Consider the following 17,967-nt stretch of genomic DNA (forward strand, 5'->3'; position numbering starts at 1 on the left):
CATTAGAAATGTTGATTTAATGCTGATTAAGGGTTATGGCTTAATGCTTATGGTTACTTGGGTTGTTCTGCTCCAAGGTGGACAAAGCGTTCTGGTGTGAGGCCATAGAGACAGCGGCGTTTCTCGTGAACAGGAGTCCAGCAAGTGCGGTCCAAGATGGAAAAACTCCTTACGAAATGTGGGAAGGACGTAGACCTGATGTGTCTATGATGAGAGTATGGGGAAGCCCTGCATACTGCCACATCCCCAAAGAGCACAGGAGGAAGCTAGACCAGAAATCCTGGAAAGGTATTTTTCTGGGTTATCACTGCAATGGATATCGAGTCTGGGATCCATTGCGTAAGAAAGTCGTCGCCAAGAGAGATGTTATCATAGACAAATCCGGTGGTATCTCCGGGGACCAAGTGAGCGAGAAAGGTCCTCCGGAACAGGATGTGGTCCTAATCCGAAAGATTGATGATTCCGATAACAAGAGCGAAAGTGATAACGAGCAAGAGCAATCCATTCTCGATCATTCCAATGACGAGTTTGTCGATTGCGATGATGACGAAAACGGCACAGATTCAGCAGGGGCAGATGAAGCCCCCGAAGCTCCGCAAGGTCGCAAGAGAGCTCCTCCCGCATGGCACAAAGATTACGAAATGAACTTTGCTGCACACGCTCTGAGTGCCGTAGACTACGTGGAAGACTTTCCAGCCACGGTGAGCGAAATGAAGAAGCGCGACGACTGGAAGCACTGGGAGACAGCTGTGAAGGAGGAAATGAGTTCACACGAGAAGAATAACACGTGGACTCTTACCAAGCTGCCTGAAGGAAGAAAACCCGTGTCTTGCAAGTGGGTTTTCAAGATAAAGCGAGGAGAAGACGGCGCACCAGATAGATACAAAGCCAGACTGGTAGCCCGTGGATTTTCTCAGCGGTATGGCTACGATTACGCTGAGACCTACGCCCCAGTAGCTCGTCTTGATACGGTTCGGACTCTGTTAGCAGTCGCGAATCAGAAGTGTCTTCAAGTCCACCAGCTCGACGTAAAGACAGCGTTCCTGAATGGCACGTTGCAGGAAGAAATCTTCATGGAACAACCCGATGGATTTCGGGTAGGCAACGGATTGGTGTGTCGGCTGAACCGCGCGCTGTATGGGCTCAAGCAGGCGTCCAGAGCCTGGAATGAGCGGTTCCACCAATATGTGTCAAAGCTGGGATTCAAGCGCAGTGAGAACGACCGCTGTCTCTACATCAAGAAAGGAGAGAGATTGTTCCTGTTGCTGTATGTCGACGACATCCTCATTGCTGGAGAGAAACCGAAAGGAATCGAAGAAGTGAAGTGCCAGTTGAAGCGTGAGTTCGAGATGTCGGACTTAGGTGACGTAAAGTGTTTTCTCGGTATGCGTATCGAGAGAAATATCGAAAAGCAGCAGATGAAGATCACGCAACGAAGTTATTTGGAGAGTTTGCTTCGGTGGTTTGGCATGGAAGAGTGCAAACCAGTGAGTACCCCACTAGAATGCCATCTGAAACTGAAGAAAGGAACAGAAGCTGAGCGAACGAGTAGCCCGTACCGAGAACTCGTTGGGTGCTTAGCTTACGTTGCATTGACAACCCGACCGGATTTGTGTGCCGCAGTGAACATGTTTAGCCAATACCAGAGTTGTCCCACGGCTGAACATTGGTGTTATTTGAAACGGGTTCTGCGCTACGTGAAAGGAACTCTCGACGTAGGACTGGAGTTCATTGGAAGTGAGCAAGCTGAAACCATGGTCATTTACTCTGACGCAGACTGGGGTAACGACATAAACGACCGGCGTTCGATTAGTGGCTACATTGTTCGTGTGTTTGGCGGAACTGTAGCATGGCTTACTCGCAAGCAGCAAACCGTAGCATTATCGTCGACGGAAGCCGAGTTTGTTGCGCTCTGCACTGGTGTATGCGAAGGTGTGTGGATGCGCAGATTGCTGCTGGACTTCGGCGTGGTGATCGACGATGCAGTGAAGTATCTCGAAGACAATCAGTCGTGTATAAGAGTGTCAGAAGAACCAAGAGATAGTCGTCGTATGAAACATGTGGACATTAAGTTTAATTTCATTCGAGAATTGGTTCAGGAAGGACAAGTAGTGCTTGTGTTTGTTCCTTCAGAGCAACAATTGGCTGATATTATGACGAAAGGGTTACCTTCTGCAACCTTCAAGCGTCTTCGAGAGGGTATAGGTGTCCTATGAGTTCCATAATTTGAGCAGGGGTGATGAGTTTATAATGAGCGTGTATGCAAATTACGTAACGACCGTTGTTATTGGCATCCCTGCCGTTGTTGACAGTTTAACGGCAACAGCCGTTGTTTACCGTTTGCAATTTCTGCTTTACTTTATATCAAGACTCCGAACGAATAAAACGTGTTTTACATTTGATCTCGTCTTGCGTGATTTATTTTCCGGGCCGAAATCCATTTCCTTTATTACTTCTTTCAAGAAGGTCGATAACGTTCGCGTAACATTCCAAAACGCTCCATTAAGATACTTGAAGGTGTTTTAAAGAACCTATATGGGAATTCTAAGCGACAGGTCAAAAATATTTTTCAAGAAGGTCGATAACGTTCGCGTAACATTCTAAAGCGCACCATTAAGATACTTGAAGGTGTTTTAAAGAACCTTCATGGGAATTCTAAGCGACATGTCAAAAATGTCTGTCAATTTCTTGTCATGGTATTTGTTTTGTTTATATCTGTACTGATATTTACAAATGGAATTCAAGATTTTTTCGAATTTTTCTTATAAATGTTAAATAAGATATTCGAATAAATTTTTGATGATGCGAATTTTTGTTATGATTCATATTGTGTACTGAAAGTCCTTTGAACGAAATAAGGTACCTTCTATTGACCAACCCACTCAATCATCTCAAATGACATTAAGTTTTAATACTAATCATTACACTGGCAATTAGCTATTGCTGGATTGGTCGAGAGGCTGGTGAGTTTCATTGCAACCTAGAGAGCAGCGGTTCAATTCTCTAGCTAGGCGTGTAAGCAGCTTTTGTAATCAAAACAATATAATTAAAATCAATGAGATAGACCACGATAGACCGGCAACCTAGCAATCTGACATGTGGTTGACGTATATTTAATGGCTTATACCCAAAATGCAGTGCATGGTTTAAAAATAAGTATGTGAAAAAAAATAGAATTTAATTATTCATTTTGAAATAACAACTTTTGATTGACGCATTTTAGAGGTTTACGGTCTTGCGCAAAGTTGTTCTTTGAATTTTCAGCAATAAGATGCATCATAGAGAATTTGAGTTCAGTGCAATAGAGTTGTTTTTGACATTTCTTACGCACACTTGCTGAGCGTGTACAGATGAGACGGGACAATTAACCTCAAAAACTCTCGGTACAAAAAACGAACAGCCGGTCGACACACATGATCGTTTTTTAGGTTAATTGTCCCAAAACTGAAAAGGCTTGGTGAAACAACCAGCATATTATCACGAACACTACCAGCGGCAAATAGGACTATAGAGAGGCTGTTGGATTTTTTGAACAAAAAGTCACTTTTTCCATACTAATTTCCATACAAACTTTGATTTTTTTTCACTTCAACTCATTTCAAATCCTAGAGCCTCCAATATTTGCACAGTTGTTATTGGGCATAGGAGAAATCATTAATCGTTTGATACTTGTTTTGGCCCGACGCACCTGCATTTTTTGTGAAATTAAAAAAAAAAACTATGAAATGTGCTTTAAATAAAGGTCCGTGCACGCACCTTGATTTTTGGCATAAAAATTTTGGCGAAAAACTGCGTGTTATACACCGTTAAATACGGTACTTTGAATAATTTATAAAAAACCGGGTTATTATAACCAAGGCCGTATTAGGGAGGGGAGGGGGGCAATTGGGGCAATTGCCCCCGAGGGAAATTTAATCATAACCTTTATCGTACTGCTTTAAGTTCTAGAAAACTAGAAAAGAAAATGAAAATCGGAATAAAAATGTTTAAAATAAAAGACACGAGGTCTCTTGAAATAATATCTCCAATAATTCCACTAAAATTTAAGTTAAGGCGGTTCCCTACAGTAAACATTACAGACATTTCCCAGCATTTTTTTAGCTGAGCAAAGTAGCACTTATTTTTTACAATACCGGGCTATATCTGGGCATTTGATCTCCAATTTATCGACATAAAATCTGGACAAATCATAAAAGAATTTGGCGTTAGTTAAAAAAATTTAATAGATAGTGACTAAAATCACCTAAAATTTTAATTTTTTTTATCGAAACACGTCAATCACGTCTCTTTTAAAACTCCCAAAAGAAACTTTGGGATTTGGATAAATAAATCAAAGAAAAATTTAGCCTGATTTATGTGGTGACCGAAGAGGAATTTATCTTCAAGAATTCTCTCAATAATTGCAAAGTCAAGTCGCGCACAACTTTGCTTCACAAAAGACGCCAAAAGAATGTCCGTTAGTTTTTCGCATTCGGTAGAGTCACCTTTTCACTCACACACTCACAGAGCTAGACGAATCGCATCAGCTCAATTCAATGTTTCGCGCTAAATCGGGTCAATGGGCTCATTCAAAATACCACAGTTCATTCGTTTAGCAATTTCAGTGATGCCAGAATATTTAAATATAAATTACTAGGTAAATAATAAAGTATTATAGATTCTTACTAGAATTTAAACAAATATATTTTTATGAATTCCTTTTCCCTTACCTATATCCACCACAATTTAGACCTTAGTTTGCTATATTTGCCCACTTTTCTTTGAAAACTTAGGCATTCCGAAATACTGGGAATCTGGATACCCTATAAAAAATAATACATCCCTTTCTCTTATTTATTGAATAAAGAATATATTTCAGGAGTTTTCAGCGAATCAAGCATTATGTTCCGATTAGGTTGTATTTTATGCTTATTAAAAAAATGTATCGGCTTTTACAGGAAATAGATAATTTTTTTCTTAAATTTGTCTAAATTAAAAATCCTTTAAAATTGTAAGTATTTTCAGGCTTTGTTGGGAATAAAATTACATAATAAAACCAATTTGCGTTGGTTCATACACTCTACATCCTTTTTAATATTAAAAGAAAAGGTAACTGTAGTTGACTAAATAAGTAGAAACAATCGGCAAAACTGCGTTTCGCTATTGAATTTTTATTAGTTTCGACGCCATTGTCTTACTTGAAACGAAAACTTTCGTTTTTTTGCCTCAGCTACAAATGCTCTGCCAAATCATTAATTTTCGTGTATATTTGTCCGGAAAAACAAATTTAAATTTGGCTGAAACATTCCCCCGAGCCGATGCCAAGTAAAATTTTTGATCTGGGATTTGCCCGAAATCAGCCTTGACGTAAGGTTTCATCGTCCATCAGAAGACACCCGTCGAACTTGGTCAGCACCTGGTTCTGAGCACGAATTTGGACCACACTATTCTGTTTTATGGTCCGATTTGGCTGTTTTCTAGTTCGATACGACTTGATTCCTTCCCGGAGTCGAATTCTCCTCACAATACTATGGGCAGCACCGGATTTTCTGACCAAATCACGGTCCTACAGATTGGAATTCCTCTAAATCGTCTTCAAAATCTCAACACGCAGTTTCCGGTCGACAGTTCCATGCCGACGATTGGCTTGAGGCTTCCGATCGTCGTAAATTTTTCCTTATACCGTTTTATAACGCACCCCACGGTATATCTGGGCCATTTCAATTGTTTAGCTAACATAGTAGATGCAGACTGTGGAGTCCCGGTCCCTATTGAGGTCCAAATCCAGACTGCCGTACAACTGACTTGATTGCTGACTAGACTCTGCAAAGGTCAGTTGGGCTAGCGATTGCTCAATATTGTTGATTAATACTGTATTTGTTTTCTCCACTCGTGGAGTGTTCCACCGTACCCGATAAAAACAAACACAAATCGTCGCCAGTGTATTGCTATCTCACTCACTCACACGCTCTCTCGCAACACTGGCAAAATTATCGGTGGGCCACCGTCCGTAAGCAGAACTCCGACAGGTCAAAACCAGTGCAACACCGTCCGAATAAACAAACAGTTTGACAGCACCTAGTGGTGCACTAGTGCAACACTCGGCATAAACAAATACGGTATAAGTTAGGCTCTCATATAGTCTGTATGGTGGGAGCGCAAAGACAACTTATATCAAGATGATACACAGACCCCCAATGGATTTTCCAAAAAAACTGTGCAGAACTTTTTTCCCTTCTTTCGGCTTCCCTGTTGAATGTTTGCAAATTACAGTCGATTTGCGGAATGTCAAAAAACATACGTTAAGCTGACAAAATTCCCGACACGTGGGTGCCAAGAACTTCCAAATCCGTCCACCAGAAGCGCCACAATATGAGCAAAAGTTTGTATTTTTTCAATCTCATCTTATTCCAGATTTATGACTGTGTGTCTTGAACAATTTTCCTCCATTCTGAATTATTGTTTTCGAAGGTAACTTTTGTCACATTTAGAAGAACCTTTGACAAAAACTTTTAAATTTTGTATCACAATTTAATAAAATAAATAATTATTTTTTATATTTAAGTTTTAATCCTCATTATATTTTCAAAATTTCACAGATTACATGAACACGTTATTTTGTGGTTTAGATATGGAAGTGAAATAAACATTTGGATTTGGATTATAAATTTTGTAATTTCTGCTTTCCTCTGATTGTAATTTTGATTCTCAATTTTGTTTATGAATTTCTTTTGTTTTTTGCTAGTGCGATTTTAATTTGAGATTTTGAATGGTGGGTCTGGATTAAATCTGATTTTAGGTTTTGAGTTTAACTGTTGAACTGTATGTATCTCTATGGAATTTGAATTTAATAACATATGTTGCATTTTTTAGATTCTTTGTCTGAAGTTTTAACGTTACTTCCCAATAGTCATAAGGGAAATATTTATTCTGCTTTCGATGAAGCTCGTACCAAGTGATTGGAGGGGGACTTCCATACCTTTTTTATTGCATAAATTCAGAACTATTCCTTTACAATTTTTCGCATAGCTTGTTACATTTAATCTTTTCTGTTATATTTAACACTAAACATACCGACACTTTGTATATACCTATTCATACCGCGAGCGGTCAAATGACGGCAAACACCGTTTTCGCTAAAACTCCCTTGTTTCTCAACCGATTTCTACCAAACTTATAGTTTTGAAAAGCTTATAATTCGACTCAAATATGTTTCTCAGACAATTTTCAGCTACAATCAATAACTTTAAAGTTATTTACAGTACAAGAAAAATTTCATGAAAAAACATGCTTCAGGAGAAAGGTTGTAAATCAGTTATTAAGTGCTCGAAAAAAATTTCACTTAGTGCCTGAAAAAGCTGAAGTTACACTCACACTCATCTGGCGCAACCCCTTATAGTGTAGTTTTGACCCGTTATCGGAAAAGACTGGGTTAACTCCTTTTTCATGTAAAGTCCTTGTACCCCTTATAGTGTACACAGCATGTACGTCAAAGCAGAGGTGAAAATTAATAATGTAAGCATGTAAAATCTACACATTATTTTGGAGGCCCGCTCTGCGATGTCAGCCCTTTGATGTTAGCCCTTAAAATGTCAGAAGTATGGAAAGAAAATAATAAAAACAAATCAGTTAGTTTTGAATTTCTGTATTCGGCAAGGAATCATTTTCATGCTCCTGTTATAGAATAGGAAAATATTCAATCAACTCAATCTATTGAACTGATCTTTCAGCATTAACCGATTCATTGAATCGTCGAACGAGATCGGTTACGGCAGAAAGAGTTCTATATTCTGAATGACAAGTTAAAAAACTACCCTTTATTTAGTAAGCCAGCTTTTCTAAATAATGTGTAAAATTGACTCGAGGAAACGACACTTTTTTTGAAAGATCTCGGCGTTCGCAATAATGGGTCAATTTTACAAGTTTAAGGTGTTGCGCCAAATGAGTGTGTATATGTTGCACATACGGAAATTTTTTTTAAAAATTTTCTAAGATCATGGCCACAAAAAATGTAAAAAAATTGTGTAAAACCCGTACTTTTCAATCAATCAACTGCCAATGCTGTTCCTGTTACAGTAGAAAATTTTGAAAAAGTGAATTGAAAAGTAGACGTAATTTGTCACATTTTGGCATCTTTAGATTTTTAAAATACTAAATACATAATTTTTGACGGCTTTTCAAAGGTAGTTGTTTTGCGAACTTTTTATGAATCTGGATTTTCTGAGACAATCCCTACACCCAAATTCAGCTTTGCACTGGATTTTGAGTACGTTAACGTATAGTTTAGGCAATAAAACTATATGCAAAAGAAAGAAAATTTCATGCCGGTTCTAGTGATGTAACTGCATTGGCGGTGCAATGCTTTACAAAAATATAATAAATATGTTTCTGAAAGTAAAACTAGAAAATTTGAGCTAATGCTTGTTTGTTTTTTCGTTTCTTTTCATCCGTCTTCGTGTGCAAAATAGCTTTGAGATATTACCACCCACTGAGCCCGTCTGCCAAGCAAGAATTTGTGCTGACTTTTCAAAATTCAGAAACTAGTTCACTGTTTTATTTATCATATTTTTGCCAAGCATTGCACCGCCAATGCAGTTACACCACTAGAACCGGTATGAAATTTGCTTTCTTTTGCACATAGTTTTATTGCCTAAACCTTACGTTAACGTACTCAAAATCCAGTGCAAAGCTGAGCTTAGGTGTAGGAATTGTCTTAGAAAATCTAAATTGATAAAAAGTTCGAAAAACAGCTACCTTTGAAAAGTCGTCATAACTTATGTACTTCGTATTTCAAAAATCTAAAGATGCCAAAATGTGACAAATTACGTCTACTTTTCAATTCACTTTTTCATAATTTTCTACTGTAACAGGAACAGCTTTGGCGGTTGATTGATTGAAAAGTACGGGTTTTACACAACTTTTTTACATTTTTTGTGGCCATGATCTTAGAAATTTTAAAAAAAAAATTTTCATATGTGCAACATATAGCTTCTAACTTCAGCTTTCTCAGGCACTAAGTGAAATTTTTTTCGAGCTCTTAATAACTGATTTACAACCTTTTTCCTGAAGCATGTTTTTTCATAAAATTTTTCTTGTACTGTAAATAGCTTTAAAGTTATTGATTGTAGGTAGCTGAAAATTGTCTGAGAAACATATTTGAGTCGAGTTATAAGCTTTTCAAAACTATAAGTTTGGTAGAAATCGGTTGAGAAACAAGGGAGTTTTAGCGAAAACGGTGTTTGCCGTCATTTGACCGCTCGCGGTATGAATAGGTATACCACATGCGTTTTTCGAAAACCGTAACACTTAAAAAAAATTTAAAAACGCAAAAATACTCGCATTTCAAAAACAAAAATAGTCCTGTCGTTAAATTTGCGAAAAAACAATTATATAAGGCGTAATCATCGTTTAAAGTTCAAAAACCGTCATTTGACCGCCTCCGGTACGTTTAGTGTTAAGATATGTAACCAGCGGTTGCAGTCACTACCCAGCACTGCTAAGACTCCCCCAATTCTTGCCTCAGGGTCGGCTTTTCGAATAAAAGAACTAAAGGAAACACTAAATAACTAAACTTCAAGCTTTGCTCGCCCACTTCATTCCCCCTTACTTGGTGTTATTGGCACTTGTCGACGGATCTATATTTCTCCCCAGATAGCAGTAAATACCTCCTACCTCAATCGTCTGCTTCCGGATCCTTTCGCCCTTCGCGCACCTCCTTGCGATATTCCGGAGACACAACCTCGCCGTGCTGCGTGTTGAGCCTACTTTGTGGGTTTAATGGGTTCGAACGCCTTCGTAGCTCGCAGCGCGCTGTCGTTGTCTCACGACTCCGAAGTACCGGGTTCCGCCTGCTGTGTCGGGCGGTCTCGTTGGACGGTAGTCGGCCCGCACGCTTCCACTGGTGATGACGGTAGTTGGCAGCGCCCTTGGATGGCGATCACGGTTCCTGACTCGTCGCGGGTGGAGGGCAGGGTGACCCTCAGGAATACTGCTTCGGGTACTCTTACCAGACTCTCAAAGGGTAAAATACGGGGTCCTAGGATAGAGGGAACAAAATGGCGGCATGGCGTTAGGTCGGGTACTTCGCTGGCATTCAGGGCCTTGGGTTACCTGGGAGTCCTCTACACACACACAATTGTTTATTTCTCGCTAACTCACTAAGGTTACCGTAACTTCCACGGTTTTTTAAAAATAAAAGCTTGTCCTTTAGAACGAACGAAACTTTGGCGCTTTTCTTGCCGTAGTATTCGCTCCGAGTTGCGACGAAGAATGACCCTATTGTTACAGGTCCATGGCTCCCGTACCCGCCTATTGACCTCTCATGCCCCTCTATCCCTTCTTCCGGTTTCCCCTCAGCAGCTCAGCATCCATTTTCTGCCGCTTTATCCAGCCCTGGGCTCAGAATCCTGTCGTGTGCTGCCATCTGTTGACGCGTACCAACATCGCCAGACGTTAATGTTGGTTGGCTGCGTCCGAGGTTTTCTTTCGGGGTTCAAAGGCAGGTCCGCTCCACTCTACACTTAATCATTAGCACTTCCTTGACATTTAAATTTACGCGATAAATCTTGACAGCCTTGGATAGGAACTTTCCCATGGTTACAGATACGATATGAGCGCATCAGCAAACATTTTTTATTTTAAACCCATTCCCTCATAAATGATTTAAAGCGTGCGTACACGAAATAAGCAAATAATTTATATTTGCAATCATCAAAACGTTAAAACACTGGAAAAAATAATAACGGAACAATCTGTTCGCCATGGAACAACCTGGTCTTGAAAAAGTCAATGACAAATTGGCACCGAAAAGTTGGCATCATTGTTTCACTTGTCAAAACGACAAAAGTATTTCCGGAAAAACCGCGCAAAAAGTGCAAAGTTCTCGAGTGCAATCGTTCGTGCGCCATTGCGGTGAACGTCGCTACCCGAAAAAATTATATTCCCTGCAAATCATCAGGTAAGCGGCATCGGAACACTGACGAGCAAAAAGCGCAGTGAGAATTCTAACGCTTCGCCAAATTTCCAGTACATTTCGCCAATCGGTCGACAGAGAATCGATTCGGGGCACGCGCAACGAGGTAGCCGTTGATTCGCCAGTTGGTCGCCAAGAGCCGGCTGTTTTCAAGCCGTGAGTGGACGAATCCACAAGAAAACAAGCCAGAGCACGAAGACATTCATTCCACCAAAGTGGTCAGCCAAAACTTGTCCTTTCCAAACCGTGAAACGACGAGAACGGACATTGGACACTAGGAATCGTCAGGTAAGCGCTGCATCCGAACAGCCTGGACGATCGACATTTATGTCATAGTGCTTTTTGCCTCTTCTAGAGTCGATCCGCTGGTTGGTAGGAACCGACCTCCACAGAGGCGAAAAGGGGCCAAGGAAGACGAAAAACATCCTCCAAAAAGGGTCAGCTCTGACTGTAAGTACTAGCAACATCAATGCCAAACTGGCTCGCGCCTGATAAGAGATTTTGTCTCCCCAGGACCCTTTTTTTCTGCATTGCTTCATCCTACACATCACCCTTTTACGCCACCTCGTGGAAACTCATTGGTGCGGCGACTTGGCTACGATTTATAACCCATTTGGGAAAAGCCATTGCCGTCATTTTCTCGTCGTGTCATCGCAGCATCTTGGCAAGCATTTGTGGAACATTGGTGGAAACTTGGCACCCGCCAGGAACGCCATCTGGTGGCATATCGGATCACTAATCGATCCTGATCGATTTCGGAACACTATCCGGGAACAGCCGAAGGAGAAAGAGGCCATTTCATCTGGGATTGGAAATCAAGTTTCCATTCACACGTTTTTGCCCCAGCGAACATTCATCATCGTCCGGAAGGATGAGCCTCTCGGATAGCGGCTCACATTTGTTTTCTCCGCCAACCGGAGGGCACGCCTATCGATTTCTAGCCCATTGTGCAGCAGTTCCGGGAATTCGCCTGGTCTCAGCATTCCTTTTGGCGCTGATGACAAGTCACCAGCAAGGTGCTTTTGCAGTCACGAGCTGCAAAATTGCAGTCATTGGTCGTCAGAATTGTCCGACGCGAAGCGATCAGCGAAGCGCAAGCAGGCGCGAAGAAATAAGAAGATTCGGCCCGGAATTGTGGTCCGGCATACTAGTGGCGCAACAGCTTTGCGCAAACTCTGGCGAGGAGCCAGGAAACGAGCGGTGTGGTGCGGGGAGGTCCATCCGAACCGTATCAACCAAACAACAAACTCCACCACTACAACTCAACATAGAGCGACAGCAACAAAGGAAGCCATTGCGCAGGTGGCACACGTCCCCATCGGTTTGCGCAGAAGTAGTGCGAAATCAGCAAGCCAGTCAGCGAACACATCGAGCGCTGGGTGCGGCACGGGTGAGGTCATCCGAAGCAATTCACGGGTGAGGTCATCCCGGGAGAGGCAATTCACATCGTAGAAGAGGCGGCGCAAGTTTGTGCTGGCAACACGAAGCATGACGCATCATCCGAAAAAGTCCCTGTGGGTGGCGAAAGACCAGCATACGTAAGTCGCTAAAAAATCTAAAATTTTATGGGGGGAAAATAAAACGGGTTCATCCTAAAATGCAACAATGTTGAAGTTGCAGACATGTTTGCTATTTGTTATTTTTATTTTGTGGCATCGACCACGGAACCTCCCGTCACAAGCTCGACAGCTCATCGAGTAAATGGTAACAAATTTGGCATGGGAAGGCATTTGGATACGTGAATGATTATTTGAGACTCCTTTCTCCTTCCATTGAGAATAATGTTAAAAATGTTTCATCGGTAGTATAATCCTTCAGTGGCACATTAAAATGTGGGAAGGGGGTCACTCATACCTCATTTTTTCACATATTTCGAAAACCAATTTTCATGGGAGCGTATTTGTATACAGGAAATGTTTTTTTATGGTTTGAGACCCCCTTCTACTGCCAGAGAAAAGATATTGAGTGGAGAAAGGGTCACCCAGTTTTCGAATAACTCGATAACTTATCTAGAATGCGACCTTATATGGCATGGGATCGTATTTGTATCCAAGATATGTTTTTCTGAAGGTTTGAGATTACAAATTTTTTACTCATAGGACATAGCCTCTATATCCATCCATGATCCATCAATTTTTGGGAAGTGTAGCAAAGCACACCGAGTCAGTTAGTTGTTTATATTCAGAAAAATAAATATTGGCCTATTCGGGCGAATACTCAGCTCAACTTTTCGGTGATCCGAATATTACACTTAACAATTTTCGGTACATCTCTACCTACCATACAGAAAATTTTATTAAAATTCATTAGCCTACCTGAAAGTTTTCGCAACCAAAGCCGTCAGGAAAACGCTTCCTCGGCCATCGCTTTTTCCAAACACACTGAACGATCCATCATTCAGTCTATAGTTGAGTTGATTCTGGTATCCTTTCCTTAAGTAATCTAGCGCTTGTTTCTCAACGGCGGCATCCAACGTGTCAGTGTTTTTCATGTAGTTTAGAGCCAACACACTCGGGACCAAATTCAACATATTTTGCTCTCCACATCCGCTGGGTAGACGAATAAGTCCTCCCAGATTGGTCAAAGCCGATCCTATGAGTATTCCTTCGACCGAAAAAGTGATATTTTCTGTTCCCGATGTGGCCAGACCCGGAATCACCAGCATGATATTGTTTATATTTTGCTCGGAATTGTCAGCTTCGATAAGCCTTGCCAGGTTCCGGTAATACCGTATTCCACCAGGCGTCACTCGCAAAAATTTCTCAACAGAATCCCGCCTGGTTTCAGTTCTTGCCTGCACCAAAATTTTATGCAACCCGGATCGCTTCGGTTTCAAATGAAAAACAACTTTGTGAACAGGATTCGATACTAAACTTATCGTTTTGCTTTCTTCTGTTTGATCTGTAATGGTCAAAAAAAATCTTAGAAGGTATAACCATACTTTTAAACTAGATTTCTCTAACCTGTAGTTTGATTTAAGTTATCAACAAAATCAAAATTCCTTAGATCATCCACAAGTCTTATTTCAGCTATTACGCTTTTTTCATAATAATTGTGAACGAAAACTTCGACGACAGCTATTTCACCTATAACAATCGAATATGCCAAATTTACCGTAATAAAGAAAGGTTTAATCACGGTCAATGAAACGGGCTTCCTTGTGATACCGAGTCCATGCGTCGCACTAATGGAAAACGCCGTAATCGCCCATCCGGTTATCGTGTCTGGAACAACGCTTTTTAAAACCAGCTTTCCGTCGTCACTGTTCAATAAAATGGATGTGGGTTTGTATTTGGAGGAATTTTGTTTGAGGTATCCCTAAGTAACTTACCCAACTTTAGCCATATCATTCCAGAGCCATGTTTCAGCGAAGTTTTTGCGAATCTCGGGTTCATCTTCCGCAAAGCGTACATCGACTCCCAACGGCATAAAAGCTCTTAGTGGTATTTCAGCACTGGTGAACAGCGAGAAACCCATATCCTTTAGAAGAAAACAAATTTTAAAGATACATTATTTATGACACTGTTTGGACGAAAAATAAAAACAAAAAAATATGTTGCATAAATCAAGGGGTAAGGACCACTAAAACCAACACAACACCCCCTCCCCCACGAAATCCAAAATCTACAATTTTTTCTAAAGTCCAATAAATATAGGGATTGAATAACTTCTGCAATCCATCATGAAATTTATCTCCTAAAACTTCATCGAATTAGAGGTTTTGAACCGGAAGATGAAATTCAACAACCAATATAAACTATTTTCAGTTTTGTTTTTGCATGTGTGCTCAGAAAGGACATTGAAATTGGAAAAATATTTGAGAGATTAAAACAAATCGACCAGGGTATTTTCGTTCATGGTCATTCAGTTTTGTATGAAGAATTAAACACTATATGCAAAAAAAATGCAACATGAAAATTATATAATTTTAGGGAAAAAGTAGTTAGACCAATGTTTAAAAGACAAAACAAGTTTCGAGCAACGCTAGGCTTTTTTCTTAGAGACCAAAATGTTTAAACCCTTGGAGTAAATAATAAAATTACTCATTTTTCACACTTTTTTCTAAACCGTGTAAAATGAAATTATTTTGAAAAGAATTTAAGAAAATAGGCTTTCTAACGATGTGTTGGAAATTGATGTAGCATATCTTGTAAAGGAGAAAAGTTGATTTGAATATTTTTGGATCTAAAGTATATTTTTCCAAATTTTCTAAGTCTGATGTCTGTGAGACGATAAGTGCTTATGATAATGATCGGAAAGATTGAGGATATCCTAGTTAAATACAAATCTACAAACTGGTTTATGAAAAATATCATTACGATGAAGTGAATTTTTGACTTTTTGTCGCCACAAACCTTATAGTGGCCTATGACTAAATCTAAGCTACGATTTTTTTAAATAAAAAAGATTAATAATATAATCAGAATTGCAATGTTTCAAATAAATAAAATAATTAAAACAAAAAATCTGAAGGTATACAGATATCCGAAGTTATTTAGATATACATTTTTTGAGTTTATAAAATGTTTACAAATACATATTCTCCATTGAATTATCGAGAATTTTTACTCGAAATTTTTCTATTTCCTACTGCAGACCTATCATTTAGAGTTTGAATAAAGAAATTGAAGATTCACAGTCATATTTTGGATGAAAATTCAAATTTATCTCAGTTCTTGGATGAAGATCGATAGATTAGATTAATAAGACTAGTTTACAAAATTAAAAAAAACACCGTGAACTTTATTGACCGATCCATATTTGTAACGTAAAATCGGACGCTGAATCCGAAAATGAATCTAAAAAACATTAATAGAACAGTTTTTGAGTTAGGCTCAAAATATGAAATTTTGAAGAAAGAAAAAAAAGTACTTGTACATACTTAGATTCAAATATTTTGGACAGCATTACATCAATTTGAATCTTCTTTTTTGCATATTAAAGGCCAGGTTGCCGAAAAAAATCTGAGTTTTGACGAAATAAAATTCTGACTTCCTGTGATTTTATCCAAAAATTCTGTGACGGTTTTCTGTGATGCATTTTCAGTAATTTCATTCAAAAGTCATGTCAAATTGCGTCTGTATAACATTTTTCTAAAGAAAAATCAATTAACGTTACCAATTTTATCTTTTTTCCAATTCAAAGATAATTATCCTAAATTTATTTTGACTTAAAAAAAACTAATTTCGAATAAAACGACCACATTTTTATAAATTTTGTGAAATCTGTGAATACTACTTAAATTCTGTGTTCTGTGACATAGATTCTGTGATGAAAGTTGGGTTAAAAATTATGCGAAAATATAGATTTTTCTGTGATTTCGACAACCTTGATTGAAGGTGAATAAGTTTTACATCGATCATTTGAATTTAATTTGCATATAAACAATAGTTTTGTTGATATTTGGGAATTTTTCATTGAAAAATTATTGATTTTCGTTAATAACTTGTTTCTTTACAGGTCGATAGATTTTTATGAATAATATTCATATAGCCTAAATCAAGAAAACTGTGTAGTAACTGTTAATGGATATCGCAATTTCCTATCTTGTCGTCCAGATTCAAGCAGTGGAGGACTCGCTGTTCTCGTAAGAGAGTCTCTCGTTGTCTCCGAGATTGAAAATTTGCATGTTGATGGCATCCACTACATACATTTGCGTCTTGAGACAGGTGGCTCACCAATTGACATCCATGCAGTCTACCGACCCCCTTCTCAAATCATAGAGTTTTTCTTCGACAAACTTGACTCAGTATTCGCAACCTTGAAGCCGAACTCCCAGTTTTTGATGTTAGGCGACGTCAACATTCCAATAAATAAAAAGGGCTGCCCAGTAGTCGATAGTTACGTAGACCTTTTAAGTTGTTACGGATGTAAAGTTTCCAACACATTTATAACCCGCCCAGCAAGCAGCAACATTCTCGACCACGTTGTCTGCCCAGATTCGATGATTGAACAAGCATTAAACGAAACAGTTTCACTCGATATAAGTGACCATAGCCTGGTGATGACTACAGTTAACCTAAAAAAGAAAATAGTTAACCGAAAACTAGAAAATATCATAGTAAAGCATGATCAGATTAACGAAGCTTTCCGGACAGAGTTCAATAATCTACAAGCGAATAGACCGGCTGAAAAGCTAGAGAAACTGAGCACAATTTACAGTCAACTGAAAAAAAAAAAATACTCAAAAACAATATTTGTTGAAGCTTAAATCAAGGGCTATTGTCCGTGGATGTCGTTCGATGTGTGGAAGCTGATGCGGAGCAAAGATAAAGCTCTTTTGCGTTGTAAAAAATGTAACCAACGGTTCCCCAGACTGCTCAGCCGAGCAAGAACCCCCCTCTAAGCCTCAGGGTCGGCACACTCGATAAGTTTTCGGAACAAGGAAACACCTTAAATGCGCATTAAAGAAATCCCACCTTTATTTCCCTATCTTGGGGTACACACAAATGGTCACAGGAACTCTCCCTAGATAAAGCTGGGTGGGCCAAGGAAGGGCTTCTCCCCGGAACGGATGCCGGAAGGACCCCTGGAACGTGGGTCACAGGTAGGTCAACGGGTCACTGCTGATACTGCATGCACGGCTTGCCCACCTCTGACGTCCTGGCCGTCGGTTGTTGATGGTTGCCTGATTGCACTACACAAATTCCGAACACCTCTGGGGGGGAATTCCGGTGCAATGGTCGACACACGCGGTCAGTGTACGGGCGGTCGAAAAGCCAGGCCAGGTGCGGCACGGGCCTAATGACGTACAGCAAGGTTGACTGAGGCCGGTAATCCGACCAATGGGTTCAAGCCTTAGAATGGCCAGCACGGGTAAACGGATGCTGCCAAGGTGGCGCGAAGGAATGAGCCCTAAAAGGCCAGCACTGGTTGACGGACGCTGGCACGGCGGGATGGTTTTCCAAAGCCAAATATCGGGGTCCTGGATGTTCAAACGCTCTTCACAGCTGGTTGATGGAGTTCACAGGATTGTGTGGCTTCGTCGAGATCTTCCATCCAAATGAAGCGGATCT

The 17,967-nt window shown here is 39.9% G+C and overlaps 1 protein-coding gene across 1 annotated transcript in view; it reads right to left on the reverse strand.

The window, feature by feature from the left end:
* The window catches only part of LOC129741915 (thioester-containing protein 1 allele R1-like), a 42,318-nt gene that overhangs the window by 8,135 nt on the left and 16,216 nt on the right, over window positions 1–17,967 (reverse strand). Inside the window, exons 6-8 of the mRNA XM_055733731.1 lie at window positions 14,283–14,431; window positions 13,915–14,213; window positions 13,267–13,852 (exon numbers count right to left, since the gene is read on the reverse strand). Coding sequence (XP_055589706.1) covers window positions 13,267–13,852; window positions 13,915–14,213; window positions 14,283–14,431 — 1,034 coding nt within the window. The remainder of the gene's footprint in view (window positions 1–13,266; window positions 13,853–13,914; window positions 14,214–14,282; window positions 14,432–17,967) is intronic.

Source organism: Uranotaenia lowii, chromosome 2, assembly GCF_029784155.1.
Source record: "Uranotaenia lowii strain MFRU-FL chromosome 2, ASM2978415v1, whole genome shotgun sequence".
Classification (NCBI taxonomy): Eukaryota; Metazoa; Arthropoda; class Insecta; order Diptera; family Culicidae; genus Uranotaenia; species Uranotaenia lowii.